The 15,583-nt window shown below is 40.2% G+C and overlaps 2 protein-coding genes across 2 annotated transcripts; both read right to left on the bottom strand.

Moving 5' to 3' along the window:
• Positions 1 to 27: 27 nt before the first annotated feature.
• On the bottom strand, positions 28 to 5,653 carry LOC129414983 (coiled-coil domain-containing protein 112). The gene is made up of 9 exons (XM_055169109.2): positions 5,410 to 5,653; positions 3,522 to 3,616; positions 3,347 to 3,436; positions 3,160 to 3,235; positions 2,691 to 3,075; positions 1,629 to 2,042; positions 1,446 to 1,541; positions 1,226 to 1,347; positions 28 to 232 (listed from the first exon to the last, which is right to left on the bottom strand). Exons 1-9 carry the CDS (start codon positions 5,541 to 5,543, stop codon positions 202 to 204), a joined length of 1,443 nt encoding a protein of 480 aa, XP_055025084.2. The 5' UTR covers positions 5,544 to 5,653; the 3' UTR covers positions 28 to 201.
• A 4,252-nt stretch (positions 5,654 to 9,905) lies between these two features.
• Positions 9,906 to 15,437, bottom strand: LOC129414980 (protein fem-1 homolog C). Its single transcript, XM_055169104.2, has 3 exons — positions 15,050 to 15,437; positions 13,640 to 14,209; positions 9,906 to 12,214 (listed from the first exon to the last, which is right to left on the bottom strand). The coding sequence occupies exons 2-3, from the start codon at positions 14,181 to 14,183 to the stop codon at positions 10,905 to 10,907; spliced, it is 1,854 nt and encodes a 617-aa protein (XP_055025079.1). The 5' UTR covers positions 14,184 to 14,209; positions 15,050 to 15,437; the 3' UTR covers positions 9,906 to 10,904.
• Positions 15,438 to 15,583: the final 146 nt, after the last annotated feature.

Below are 15,583 nucleotides of genomic sequence, written 5' to 3'. Positions count from 1 at the left end.
TGTTATAATCGATCAACAGACGCAATGTGATATTAAAATGTATTTTAATGACCATTTAAATCATGGTGTTGTTCACACAATCAAAGAATAAGTTGTAAGAAAAGCCTACAGTTTTGCCTGCTTTCACAAACAACTGATATATCAAAAACATGTTTTTATATTGTATGTAACATTTCATTGATATGTTGTGTCGAGATCATTTCACAAGTCTTGTCTCCAGGTTGGAACTGCCCTGTGGTGAAAACAATGCAAAAAATAAACACTCATAAATGCAAATAAACATGACACGATTCATGTTTTCACACAATATTAACTAAGGTAATGACAAATAAAACAAACTGATTGATTACTCTTACTGAATGTGTGCATCAAATAATTTGCACCGTTTCAAAGTTGGGCAGTTAAAGGGAAATTCCGCCTTGAAATGATCCTAGGGTTAATAACAAACGTGTACCGAGTTCGACCGTTCACTGGAGTTTGTTTTCATGCTAGTCTAACGTGACCAGTGTTATTGCTAAACGCAAATTAGCATGTTATGGTAGCCTTCGGGGCATCAGTGCATTAAAAACGAAATCGCTATGTCTATACTACTAATAATGCTCAAAATAACCCCACACTTACACTGTAGCACAATGAGGGTCTCTATATGTAAACCGAAGCATTTGAGAACTTTGCAAGTGTACAGGCAGTTTATTAAAAAGAAACATTTACCGTTCACGTCTGGATCACATATCCATGCGGGCGCCATCTTGGGAAAACTGAACTCTCGCGTGAAAGCACAACACCTGTTCAGGGCAACAACGTTTCACGCGAGAGTTTAGTTTTCCCAAGATGGCGCCCGCATGGATATGTGATCCAGACGTGAACGGTAAATGTTTCTTTTTAATAAACTGCCTGTACACTTGCAAAGTTCTCAAATGCTTCGGTTTACATATAGAGACCCTCATTGTGCTACAGTGTAAGTGTGGGGTTATTTTGAGCATTATTAGTAGTATAGACATAGCGATTTCGTTTTTAATGCACTGATGCCCCGAAGGCTACCATAACATGCTAATTTGCGTTTAGCAATAACACTGGTCACGTTAGACTAGCATGAAAACAAACTCCAGTGAACGGTCGAACTCGGTACACGTTTGTTATTAACCCTAGGATCATTTCAAGGCGGAATTTCCCTTTAACCAGCAGATGTGATTGATTAAGTGAGAGCTATTTAGTAGTGTAGTACCTGTGAAACATCTGATATATTGGCCCGCTGGCCTCGGATGGACCGATCTCTTTAGTACGTGACTCCCAGCCTTTAGTCGGTTTCCAGAGTCTCGATGGATCTCGGTCGACGTGAACCTGCACCTAAAGCAAATAAACTCAATTTCAGTTCTGTTTCTATAGTTGATGATGATGCATATTGATAAGAACTCTTTATTAATGGATTCATTTTCACAGCTAACCTTTTCCTTTAGTTTAGCTAGTTTCAGTTGTCGCTCTTGTTCCTCCTGCTCTTTATTCTGGTTCTCCTGCAGTTTGGTCATCAAGTGCTGTGAATCCTGAGAAGATCACTTTTGTGGTGAGCACACGTCATCATTATTAATGGATCTTATGAGAAGATACATCTTCACAGAACCTCATCTCACCCTTTGTTGAAATCGTTTGATGCCTTCAGCGGCCAGCCTGCGCCGCTGCTCTCTCTCTGCCTGCTCCTGCGCCTCTTTCTGCAGGACGTGCAGCTCCTCTTCCTCCTTCTTCTGTCGAGCATGAGACTCCACCATGAGCTTCATCTCCAGCTGTCTCCTCCGTTCCTCTTTTGCTCTTTTTCGCCGCTGGATCTCGTCTCTGACTCTCTGCTCCTGCTCTCGGTCCATCTGCTGTTTTCTGCAGCTTCTCCAGGCATCCAGCCTCTCAGCCGCCTCCTTGCGCTGCTCCAACTGTTTGAGACGCAGGGCCGCGACGGTGGCTTCGTCCGGCTCCTTTGTCAAACCTTCCCTCTGCTGATGCTCTCTCTGCAGCTCCAGGTCTCTCTGCTTGGCTGCTCTCCATCTGTGGATGGCCTTGAGGAAAACCAAAGCAGCGCACTGAATCTAGATCCTCTTACAGAACACATGAGTGCATTCACATAACAGCAAGATGAAGTTATTTCAATAAAAACATCCTAAAAAAAGACCTTTAAAAAATGTGATATGATATATAGGTCTGAAGTGTTTGGATGTAAAGTACCAAGAAGAACCCCTTTGCTTTTTACCTATGGGAATTATTAAAGGTGACCAATATTTATGTAACAAGAATCTTTACGTTTTTTAAAGGTGGGTTACCATCCTTAGTTAAGTAAACCCTAATTGTGATAGGAATGGTTAACCTTGTTTTTTTTTGAGGGTGAGATGAGGGAGTTTTTTCCTTTCATTTTTAATTTGGGATTAGTATAATAAATAAGTGTGTATATAGATGTTTATTTATAATAATGTAAATGCACTGATATGTACTGTATACGTTTGATACTGGTATTTAATAATGTATACTTTCCTTACCTCCTCCCTGTTATTATTGTTCATTTATATTATTAATCCTTTAAATTAGCAGTAAATCAACTCTGGTTACCTGTTCATACAGGCATTGTGTCATCTGCTCCTGTCTAAATCTGTCAAATCCTCCAAACTAGTTACAAATAGAGATGTTACAGAAGAGAAAATCAATGTCAATACCTCCCTCTTCTTTTCCTGGAGATGGCACAACTGTAGATACCACTCCTCGTGCAGCCGAATGTTCTCCTCAGTCTTATCGGGTAAATAAATCTTTGCTTCTTTTCTGTATGAAGGTTTTCCGTTGTGTTTTGTCCAAACTTTCATGAAGCTCTGATGGTCGTACTTGTCCCAGCCGCCCTGTGGTCCGCCGTTTTGCTGGAGAAAGGTCTCCAATGCCGTCACTTCTGCCGGAAGATCTCTCGAGTCCTTACGGCCTGCGCAGGGTCCAGCTGACTGAAGATCCCGGCCGTCTGCTTTCACAGCCAATGACCAGACATCAATCTTTTGATCAAAGGCACAGATTTCCTGCCAAAGATTTCTCTCTTCTTTCAAGAGTTCCTCAAAACTAACAAGGGCAAGATAGTTTAGGAGGAATACAGCAAATTATAATCATATTTCATATAATAACATATAAACATAAAAAACATACCTTTGATGCTGCGTGTCTTTAAAAATGTTGATGGAGTTCTCGATATCTATCATAGTCTCCTTTAATTTGTCTAATACTAAAATTCAATATAAAAATTACTATACCTAAGTAAGAACTAATTTTTTTTAAAAAGTCCAGAAATGTAAAAATATTTTCCACATAAATGTTCAGTGTCATGAAAACTTACAGTCTGGAGAAGATTTCATATCTGTCAGCTGCGCCTGGAATCTATAGACACAATTCCTGATCTTCTGCAATTCCTTTTCCACTTTCATGACTGATAAATAAACAAGCAGTAATAAACACACACACGCTCGGCTCAAGCTAAAATGTATGAGAAAGCTGAATAAAGATGATTTTACTGTCCGCTCTGAGATCAGCTTTTAGGTTATTGTGGATTTCCTCAAACGCACTGAAATCTTTTCTTCTGATCGTCTCTCTGTCGTGTTTACTCTCTCTGTATAAAGTGAATGAATGATTTTTATTATAGAGATTATGGGGCGGTTTCCTGGACAGGGATTGGCATAATCCAGGACTAGGCCTTAGTTTAATTAGGAAATATAGCTAGTTTTAACAAACATGCCTCACTAAAAACATTACCTGTGTGCATTTTGAGGCAAAACAAAGGGCACTGATGGATTTTAAGATATGTCAGTGCAAGCTGTTTTCAGTTTGGACAGCTCTTAAAAATGTTTTAGTTTAGGACTAGTCTAATCCCTGTCCGGGAAACCGCCCCTTCAAATCACAAAGGCCCGGTTTAAGCTTAAGCCAGGACTATGCATTAGTCCAGTGGTCTCAAACTCCCGGCCCGCGGGCCATTTGCGGCCCGCCCTCCCCCTCTCTGCGGCCCGCGTCAACTTTCAAAAATATAAAATAATCTGGCCCGCAGAAAGAGTTTTATTCACTTTTTTTATATTCGTTTGATTTTTTATTTAAACGTTCAAGTGTTCGTTCACATGTCACGTCTAACAACGCGTTGAAACGAGTCAAAGCATTACTTTCCAAAGTGCTCGAGAGTGGAAGTTGCGCTCCGGGGCGTGGGTCGCGTCACCGGTTGCTACGCAGCCATGAACCGCACGCTCCGTGATGTCGAGGATCACTGAATGCGTGATCGGATTTTAATTCCTCAACTGAACCTCGCGTCAATCATATCACTGTCACCATGCGATCAGTTAATCTGGTCGGGACTTTGTAGTGTTTGTCTAGATAAGATTTGTTACTTCCGGGTGGATATCATCTGTTACTCAGAGAAGATCGAGCTGCGGTGAGCTTAGTTCACCTCACGTCACAGCATCTAATGGAAACACCGCATATGGAGGCAGAGCGGTAGATGTAATGCAACACATTTTAAACTACAGATAAGAAAAGAGCCATCAAAGTGCCCAGGTTAAGAAAAGAGAAAAGATAAAGGAGAAATGTAAAGAAGATAAAAGTATGTATACTGCTATATATAATGAAGTATAATATATTATTATGTAGCTTACTATTCAATTACACATAGAGCAGTACTATTATTTTTTTCTGTCCAATATATCTTATATAACATGGACTAATTCAAAAGTTATGGGATCTCTTTCAATTATTAATATTTTCCCACATATAATAGAAAATGTATGAAAACTGAAATAATAAAGAACATAATGAAGTCAATACTATGACTGAAAACAATCCAAAAAAAATCAAAACAGAAACACTTACTGGTGGTAATTTTTATAATAGTTTATAAATGTATACAGGAATTAAATTTGTTAGTTTAGTGCAAGGTTTTAATAGGTCTTAGTTAAGATAAGATTAAGAAAAGATTTACTTAGGCTACTTTTGTAAAATAATGTATATTAAAAAAATAAAACCATTGCTTATATATTTTCAAGTATTATTATACATTAAATAATAGAAATTAAACATGACATTTACAGAAACATTGTACTTTTTTGAACGTTAAAATAGCTCTGCGGCCCCCCCAATGAAATGTCTGTCTTAAAAATGGCCCCAAGCCAGTTTGAGTTTGAGACCCCTGCCTTAGTTAAATGAGAATATTTAAGTCACTTTTATAAAAAAAAATGCCTTAGAAAAATACTTCCAAGTGTGCATCTTGAGAACAAAACAAGCGTACTTTAAGATTGTGTCATGACAAATGATTTTCAGTTAAGACAGCTCAAACATTAATTTTAGTCAGGGACGAACTGTTATAGCCTTAAGTTTTGTCTGTGAAACCTGGCAAAAGACATTAAGTTCATTAAAACCGCTTACAACTTTCTGAGACGTTCAGATTCCCGCAAAAAATCCGCAACAGACATTCGAGCGCGTGCCTGAGAAAAATAATCATGAAGAGAATAATGAAGACGAGGAGGTGAAGTGCGATCTGATCGGATCACTGTTACCATAACAACGACGCTGTTTGCCTTCAGCCGTCGTAGTCACTTCAAAATAAGAGACCTGAAGAAATGACGTCGTAGATCAAACGCCCGTCCATTCATAACCAGAACATTATGAAAAAAAAAACAGAACATTATGAAAAAAACAGAACATTATGGTTTATTGTTGTATTTATAAATACTTCTTTTTAATGATGCACTTTGAGAGTTATGCATCTGATCAGAAGGATTTTGCCAGTAAATGTGGTCAACTATCCAGCTGAGGAAAAAATATTGGCACCCTTGGTAAATATGAGTAAAGAAAGCTGTGAAAATAAATCTACAATATTTCTTCTTTTAAGAAATCACAAAATACAGTGTTTTTTTAAGTAAAACAACTAAAGTGGAAGGGATTACATTTTCTCTAACCCTAACTGGACACAAATATTGGATTATGAGTAAAATATCTCTGAAGTATATTCCCATTAAATTTAACATTCCTGTTTCACGGGATAATTAATATTAGTAACACAAAGCCCAAATCCCCTTAATTATTTATCACAATGCATCTAACCAAAGACTAACTTATATGTAACTTACAGCAAAAGATTGTTGAGCTACGCAAGCATGTGGCTTTAAGGCAATATTTAAACCATAAAAAACATCTATTTCCACAATAAGAGCAATAGGAAGATGATTGTATTGACTGGAGATGTAAATCTGCCTGAAAGAGGATCTATATCGATCACAGATGGAGAACTTCAGAAATCTGTCGAGTCTTGGAGTCAGAAAGCTTTAAAACAAAGAAAAGCAGAACCTATATCCCCACAAGTTGTTTAGAACAGAGTTTTAGAAACAAAACTCCAGCACATACAGTATTCATTCATCCGACTGGACCTGGACTGAGTGTATTTGACAGCAAGAACACAACATGGCTTTGGTCTGAAGAAATGGAGAATTAAACTAAGATCAGAAATGAACTGAATTCAACCTCACAAGATAATGATGTGATTAACACATGCAAATATTTTTCATTGATTAATCATTTTTGTGATTTTTTTTAGCATACTGTATGATACACTTACTGATGATTCACTTTAAATTGTTTCTTTAGGACATCTTCAGTATAGAGATGTTCTGCTGTCAACACAAACATCAATGAGTCTCAGATCAGTAAAGTACTTTTCTAAGACATGAGTCCGGTTTCACAATCTAAGCTTCCATTAAGCCAGGATTATTAGGTTAAATAAGGAGATGTAAGTAGCTTTAATAAATGTGCTTTACATAAAACATTACTGGTGTCTGAACAATGGCACTGAAAAGCAATACGTCAAAGCAAGCTGTTCTCAGTTATAGGAGACATATCATGAAAATCATGTTTAAGTAAATGTGAAAAAGAGCAACCCAGTAACTTAGTTTTGGTAAACCATTCTCAGCAAGCATGTGAAAAAATAGCTCATTGAAATGTGTCTCCTGTTGTGATGCCATTTTCCAAACACTGGCGTATGCAAGAAACGAATTTAGGCCGGAAATCAAACAATGACACGTATATGTCTGCCCACACCTTAACCCTGAAGATGCTTCCAGATGAACTCCACTCATTTCATCACAACTCATTTTCTCATTGTGTTCGGTCATTGAATCTGCAGGACATCAAACATTGATTTCAGTTTTATGAAGTCTGACATTTTTATATGCGGGTGTTTTAAAAGGTCAGGGTAAGTCAACTTTGTTCCTGAAGGGTTAATGTCCTACAGAGTTTAGTTCAAACCCTAATCGAACACACACACCTACCTGTTATCATCACATAACTCTGTAGACTTGCATTAGGTTGAGTTAGGGTTAAAGATAAACTCTTAGCTTTAGGACAGCAGACTGCCAGGACCAACGTTGATGAGCCCTCCTCTAAATTCATTTTCTCTTGCTGTGCTGTGCAGTAAAACCAAAACAAAAAAAATTTGGTCTTTACATCTATTTGCCAAAAATGTCAACTGAAAATATGTCAACATCTGTGTTGGAGTGATGCACTAAATGGGTTGGCTAACCATTAATAACAGAACATCAATCCTCACCTGGAAAAAGGCATCCAGTGAGACAAGCTAAAAGTATGCCAGGAAGACATTTGAGTATTTTGATGCTTGACGAGTCCTTTTTAAAAAGGTGAGAAAAGACCTGATGATGGTTCAGAAACCTAAACATACAAAGACTCTTTAACCAGGATCAACTGTTCTGCAAAAAAGGGATCCCGAAGACCTGAATGAGTTAATTGTTGTGAAATATATTAGATATGTTTGATGAACTATTATCATCTCATATGACATAAGGGTTAGCACACGAACACACAAAATCTGAGTCCCTGAGTATGAATTTGAGTGAATATCCCGTCAGGACATTACAGACGGTCCATGGTCATCCCAAACCCTGCTGAAGACAAACAGGTTTAGAGAACGGATGAATGAAAGATAACACACTTAAGGGTGGTTTGGAGGACAAGCTTAAGATTTAACACACATAACTTGCGTGCATTTTGAGGCAAAACAAAGAGCACTGATGTATTTTAAGATATGTAAGTACAAGTTGTTTTCAGTTCTTATATTTATTTTAGTCTAGGACTAGTCTAATCCCTGTCCAGGAAACCGACCCATAGTCCTTTTACGTCCAGACTCAGTATCATGAGACGTACAGCTCGAGTAAAGTCAAGTTAGTGGCCTGTTGTGCAGCTTTGTCTTCTTATTACCTGATGTAGGCTTGTATGTAGGACATATTTTGAGTGGGACATTATTCAAGGTTATTTAAAGACACCAGCAAAGTAGGCCAAGTGACACTTGTCGACACTAGATGTAAAAACAGAAAGTGCATGAAAAACCAAGTCATAGATTTCATACAAACTTGACTCTTTCTGAATCTCAGTGTGTGTGAATAGGTTACTGTAACACATGTGCTCACATGTGACTGTAACACTAAAAAAGGTTGCATAAACAGCTTTTTCATTAACAACCGCCACCAATATCATCATTGAAGACCAGCGATCCCATTGAGGATTTCACCAATCGAATAAACCCATCATGTCATAAACTCCTGACCAAAAATAATGTAGACATTTAAAAAAGTGTCAAGATCATTTTATAACACATTAAATGGGTTTTAGGAAAGCATGCGTTTACATTGCTTTTTTTATTAAAAAAACCTGTGATTGATGAGGCCTGCAGGTAAACGGTTCAAGAGCAGGCAAACCTGATTACAAATCATATCTTGTGTTATTTTGTGTTTGGTGGGTTGACAGTGTGTTATTTATCATATTTATTGCTGTCTTTTGTAAATGTCGTATGGATTCATTGACCAGTGAGAAACGTTGAGAGCAGTCGTGCATTAGTGACGTGTCGTAAGAGATTCATTCTCCTTAGCATTGTTTTAACATTATATTGTTCCAGTATTCTTGTAAATCTGAAACAGTATATGGGGGTTTTATCATATTGTAAATATATATTATTTTGACGCTGTACATACAGTACATGTGGTAGGTTTCGCTGTAATTTGCTCGTGCTGCTTTCATACAAAAATACAGAAGATTGAAATGTCTAGAATAGATAATAAGCCTGTCAGTTTGCTTTTGGCTAAAGGAATATTTAAGCAAGTGAAAGACCCTTAGCGAAAGGGCTCAGACCTGCCCAAAACACAATTGTGTATTAACTGTATACGATTCATCTCCATGCGTTTAAAATTTTCCTAATATTTCAAATACTTTATGGTGTTCACTTGTTCCACACATGTAAATTAAGAGTAACTTAAATTCTGACATTTTAATACACATGAAGTTTCATGACAGGTTTTGGTAATAAAAATGGTTTGCTCATTTGTGTAAATTAATCTATTAATCTATTATTCTTTTTTAATGACTACATCACAATTCATGTCACCACTACAGGTGTGCATCTTAAGACAAAACAATGTCACTAATATAAATTAAACAGGACAAGGTGTTTTTAAATAAAAGCAGCTCAAACATTCATTTTAGTCTGGGACTAAGATAATCCCTGTCTGGGAAACCGCCGGGTTTAGGGGTGGTTTCCTGGACTGGGATTAGCTTAAAACAGGACTAGGCCTTAGTTTAATTAGGAAAGATAACTAATTTGAACAAACATGCCTTACTAAAAACATTACTTGTGTGCATTTCGAGACAAAACAAAGGCCACTGATGTATTAGATAAGATAAGTCAGTGCAAGTTGTTTTCAGTTTGGACAGCTCTTACATTTATTTTAGTCTAGGATTAGTCTAATCCCTCTCCGAGAAACCGGCTCTTACATATTCAACAGAAACATCCAAAGATTTTAGGGTTACTAAAAAGACATCTATACACAGAGGCTAGAAATAAAGAAACGATGTCAATGAAACAAGTGCAACAGAGGTTTATTGTCAATGATGCTCTAAGGACATTAACAAGCTTTAGGCTATTATAATATGAATATCAAATCTCACTTTAATAAAGTGCAAGTCCTTCTGAAAGTACTGTATGTGTGATTCATTGACTAGTGTATTGGGTTGTTGTCCAGGAATCAAAAGCCCTTGAGATCAAACTGCACAAATGTAGCCAAGATGAAGTTAAACTACCCAGAGCTGATGAAGATTCCAGTGAAGATCTCACAAGAGAAAACTAAAAAAGAAACGCAAGGATCTGTTCGTATCGCTCGATCGACTTTGATCAAACTTTAGTTTTGTTGTTACAGCTCGACCGAGTTCAAAGATTCAGGACTAATAGATGTGGATGCAGCCAGATTTGCTCGTGTCCGATCGCTCGATTTCATCGCAGCATAATTAGTGTACCAAACGAAGAGAGACCGAGGAAAGAGATGAGTGTAAAAATTGACCAAACCAAATAAAACAAAAAACAGGCAGTCACAAAAACAAATGGCACAATCCAGTAACACAGAACAGTCCCAATATAATAAAGCCTGTGCATAGGAAGTATAAAAGCACTTATGGTATCTGCAAACATCAGTAAACACGTCACGATGCTCGTTTCTGATTGAGGGAGTAATGACAGCGTTCCAATGCGCTCGACAACACAACAGCGAGAGTAAAACTGCAGAGCCGGCGCTGGGTTAACTCAATGAACCGTACCGCACGGTCCAGATACCGGCAACAAAAACAAACAAACTAACCGTCCGTGTCCTACCGTCTTTGCATAGAGAGATTCTTACAAAGCAAAGGAAACAGCTGGAGATACAAACCTGTATAAAGCGTGAAGAAATAACGTTTTAACAGCAATCCGAGCAAAGATGGTAGGAATCGGTCGTGCATGCCAACGTAACAGAATCCCTCCATCGTTGCCGATCCGAGAAAGAAAGGAAGCTCTGTCTGTCCGAATCCCAAAGCAGCTAATTTTTGCGTCACTATCTGTGCAGCAGCACAAACGCCTCCAGCCGCTCCGGGATGTTTCCTCGGTACGTCAGGCCGTGTTTAATGATGGCTCGGGCCGCCAGACACTGCAGCGTAGTGTGATTGATGGGCTGAATCAGGTTCTTGGCCATCTCCTTCTCATCCAGCAAGTCACACGCAGTCTGTTTGAACGAATTGGTGCTGTCGAAATGCGTCCCGCAGGCGATCAGCAGGTTCATGATGTCCGGATGGTTGTTGGAGGCAGCTACGTGAAGGGGGCTGTTGTTATCTTCGTCGCGGCAGTTCACGTCAGCGCCACACTCCAGCAGGATGGACGCTACCTGGAAAGAGGGAAACTTGCAGACCGGATAGCGGCCCACGCACGTGGTGTTCCTGTCAACGGCCAGGTGCAGGGGGCTGTAGCCGTTCTTCCCGCAGGGCTGAAGCTTGAGAAACTTGTAAATGGTCTCCTTCTTGAAGTGATCCTCCTCGACGGTACATGGGACTTTCTCCAGCAAGCAGATGAGGTGCAAGATGATTGACAGCACCTTGCCGAGTTGGGTGGGGTCCGGCCCGGGGTTGGGCTGCTTGACGGCACGCTCGATCTCCAGAACGCTCTTGCTGAGGATCTCCATGAGGTCGTCAAAGGACACCGAGGTTCCCAGGAGGCCTTTGGCACGATCCTGCAGCATGAAGGAGAAGAGCTCAGCGAAAGACAGGAGGCTGCTGGCCGTCATGGGGCTGAGCGGGTCCAAGTTATTCTGCTGCATGTCCAGCGCGTACTTCCACAACTTGATGCATCGCTCGAAATTCCCAGAGTCGGCGTAGACGGCGCCTCTGTAGCGAATGTAGTAGGACGTGTCCGGGTGCGACGGGCCGAGAACGCGCTCCCGAACTAGCAGGGCCTGCATTCTCATGTCGTCGGGGTCCGCGATCAAGCCGTCCAGCTCATCCAACGTGTTCACCTCTTTGGTGCAGTCGTACGCCGTTACCAGCTGCCTGGGTTCTTCCTTCAGGAGAACGTGGCTCGAATCGCTGTATCTCAGATCCATAGCTCTCTTCCAGTACTTTAGCGCTCCTAGAAGATCCCGCTTTTTATCCACAAAAGTCGCCCCAAGCAATTCCAGAGCGTTGATCCGCTCGCTTTTGTTCGTCTGAGGATGTTGCGCGAGGAAGTCCACGATGTTAGCGTGGCCCGTCACGCTGGCAGAGAGCAATGGCGTCATTCCGTAACCGTCCCTCTCCATTGTTGCTCCAAACTTCAAAAGCATCTTCATGATCTCTAAACTCCCAGATTCAGCACAGTCGTGTAAAGCTGTGTTGCCTAAGAAGTAGATGAAAGGGAGTTGTCAGTAATAAACCACAAATGAACATGACATACAAGCAATAGTTAAAAACAGGAAAAACTTTTGCTTAAGGTTAGAGCTGGTAGGGGTGTAACGATTAATCGTGCAAATGCGCGTTTTCTCAATGAATTAATTTTAATGAATTACGGTGAAATCCCGGCACATCCAAACGCCAGGGGGCGCTTTCATGCAGAAACTCCCTTGGTGCCACAGAAGAAGTAGCATTACAAACGCTATTCCAGGAAATGTCCACAGGAATATTTATATTGCTGTTCTTCAAATTGTTTCAGGTATTTTCATGATAAAAAAAATATTTTGAATGATTTTTATTTTACGAGTGTTGCTTTTTAAAATGCACGTTATGAACGACTCCGACTCATATTGATTTTACATTGATGAGGACTTCCTACTGACCAAATGCCGTAGTAGACCCACAAGCTGTGCATGAAACAAAGAATCGCAGCCTTGCGATTCAGAATCGATTTCAGACAGGCATTTTTAATGGGATGAGCTGGGCAAAAAATCTAATTTTTCCCTCAGTTTGATTAGTAGTAAATCGTCTTCACCTGTTTTCAGATGGAGCGGCATTTACTACACAGAGCCGAGAAGAAATCACGTTCATAATTGTGAAAAATCGCCTCCGATAATGTATGCAAATCTTCTTGGTGAAATAAGGCTCTGTGTAGTAAATGCCGCTCCATCTGAAAGCAGGTGATTTACTACTAATCACCGAAGCGGCTTTACTGATGAGATATGCATGAGAATCGCAAGTGATTTTTTTGCCCAGCCCTACTCGAGTGCACTAATGATTAAAAAAAAGGTTATGGAATTGGGAGAAAAGTCTAACCAACCCTGCTCCTGGTAAGTTACCTTCCTGCAGATTTTAGCTCCAACCTCAATCAAACACAGCTGAAGCAGCTAATCAAGGTTGCTTGATACAGACAGGTGAGTTGGAGCTGGGTTGGAACTGAAGTCTGCAGGACGGTCGCTTTCCAGGAGTTAGGGTTGGTGACAACTGGTCTAAACTGTATATGAAGAGTTTCGTTGCACATTTTTTTTTACATTTTTGTCAAAACATGTTTATTATTATGTTATCATGTTATTATCTTGTTTTATGGTGCTACTTAGCTGTATTTTTTAAGTTATGAAGGTTTAAATCAAAACAAACCAACTGCAGTTGCATTGAAATTAATTGGAATGCACAACCAAAAAACAAGATTTCTGAACAATTAAAAAAAAATGGTGGTTATCTCGTTTTGCAACGAAACTCTTCATAGACACTTAGCTTTAACATTATCAATGTTACATTGATCATTTTAATTATTATGAACATTTCCAATCAGCTCTGATTGTTGTTAAGTCTGTGTTCCCAGCTGTCATTGCTGCCTCAAGAAAACTCGCACCTTTCACACTTTTCCTGTTCACGTCTGCCCCTTTCTCCAGCAGATACTGCGCGATCTCTCTGTGGCCTTTATAACACGAGATCATGAGGCACGTGTGGCCGTGCCTGTTAGCCACTTCCAGGTCTGCTTTGTGCTCCACCAAATATTTGACTATGTCCAAATGTCCATCGAAACAAGCGGCTCGCAGCGGCGTCGAGTTCGTGAGCGTCGTGTTGTTCACAGAGGCGCCGTGACCCAGCAGCGACTGCACGACTTTTAAATGTCCGGCGGCAGACGCGGCCCACAGCGGCGGCGCTCCCTCGATGATCTCGCCGTCAAAGTTCACAGAGCCTCCGATCTCGACGGGAGCGCAGCAACATTCGATGAGGTACTCCACCAGCTCCAGGTGCCCGTAACGGGCAGCCATCAGTAACGGCGTCGCTCCGTTCGTCTTCTCCGCCATGAGTTTCATCACATCGTGATCGGTTTTGTTCTCCAGCAGTTTCTGCAGGAGTCTCAGTTTGCCGTCTCTGGCGGCGTTGAAAACGGCAGTTTTTAAATCCATGACATAAGGTGCGCTGTGACCCCGTCCTACAAGCAAAACATGAGACAAGGAACATGTTAACAATTTGTGTAGATTTATCAGCCCTCGGTTCAGGTGTGTGTGTGTGTGTGATGTTTAAAGTTAGTGTTTCAGTAATATTAGGGCTTTTCACACAGTGCACAACCGTGGGTTATCTTGGTTCTAACCCCTGCTTTTAACCCTAGGTTAAGTATCGTTTCACACTTGTTATTTAGAAGCTGGGTTATCCCTGAAATTAACCCAGGGTTATGAAGCGCTGCTTCTTTGGGTTAACCCCGCATTGCTGTGCCAACACATTCAGTGTGAAAGGAAGGAGAGTTATAATGTTGTGACCGCTGAAGCAGCTCATCAAGGTGCTTGATAATCGTAGACAGGTGTGTGTGTTTAGGAGCAGGGTTTCAGACATCTGACCCTGGGTTTAGGAAAGCACAACGTGAAACGTCAGATTATAAATATCCAGGGTTATCTTTTAACCCCTGCCTAAATATGAACAGTGTGAAACCAGGGTTTCGTTAACCCGGAGTTTAGAATAACCCAGGGTTAACTATTTATAGTGTGAAAAGCCCTAATAAGTGTGTCTGATATTTAGCTTTAGCGTTATACTCCGTGTCTGTGGATTTAGTTGCAGTAATATTCAGTATTTACGTGTATGTGATGGTTAGTATTAGGTTTAACGTTGCTCAACAATGTTTTTAACTATATAAGGCTGTAGTCTAACATCTGAAAGAGTAACAAACAATGACGGATTCTGATATCAAACTGTTATTGTGTGTGTTTGTGTCTGTGTTTAATTTGTGATCTTTCTGTAATATTGTCATCAGGTTGGAGGCCGCGCGCACAGTACTCACCTCTCAAGTCACGGTGTTTTTGCTCAGATGTGTTGATTTATCCACTAACTGTTCCTGTTATTGTGTTTATGGTGTTGTTCGCCAATACTGTGAAGTTTCTTTAGTCAAAATAATACAAAATGTTAAAAATAGAGCGTCGCTGCGGATCTTCCCTCCCCCGCTTCACGCGCTTCCTGTAACATTGAGCGAGATTAAACAAACACGATTAACGCCGCTCAACTACACACTTAAGACAAACATAACATTCGTTTTCTTTTTATGTCCATTTCTGTCTGTCGTCGTCAGTTTGTCTTTCAGCTCGAGGACTGCTGATCAGCTCGCTGATATTTTTCAGTCTGTAACAGCGACCGACGGTTCCGCCCCATTGTAGGTGATTGACAGTTCGTCGGGCCAATCACTGTCTTCACTCCTCGTTTCCCATTTAAAGATAAAGCAGAAGAGTCACGACACGAGCCCGAATGCTTTTAATAACACCCATCGGTGACTGTAACAACACCAACGAGGATTTATAAAACCTATTACCTATTTAACTTA

The sequence above is a fragment of the Misgurnus anguillicaudatus genome, chromosome 5 (assembly GCF_027580225.2).
Source record: "Misgurnus anguillicaudatus chromosome 5, ASM2758022v2, whole genome shotgun sequence".
Taxonomy (NCBI): domain Eukaryota; kingdom Metazoa; phylum Chordata; class Actinopteri; order Cypriniformes; family Cobitidae; genus Misgurnus; species Misgurnus anguillicaudatus.
Note: the sequence above shows the minus strand (reverse complement) of the source record. Positions and strands in the feature narration are given on the sequence as shown.

Excerpts from the sequence above, each read along its gene's own strand:
- LOC129414983 (XM_055169109.2), bottom strand. The coding sequence starts at position 5,543 with ATGGTAACAGTGATCCGATCAGATCGCACTTCACCTCCTCGTCTTCAT. Across the intron at positions 3,617-5,409 it reads TCTGAACGTCTCAGAAAGTT|AGAGAGTAAACACGACAGAG; the intron begins GTAAGCGGTTTT and ends CACTTTATACAG. Across the intron at positions 3,236-3,346 it reads TATGAAATCTTCTCCAGACT|TATTAGACAAATTAAAGGAG; the intron begins GTAAGTTTTCAT and ends ATTGAATTTTAG.
- LOC129414980 (XM_055169104.2), bottom strand. The coding sequence starts at position 14,183 with ATGGATTTAAAAACTGCCGTTTTCAACGCCGCCAGAGACGGCAAACTG. Across the intron at positions 12,215-13,639 it reads GAACAGGAAAAGTGTGAAAG|GCAACACAGCTTTACACGAC; the intron begins GTGCGAGTTTTC and ends TCTACTTCTTAG.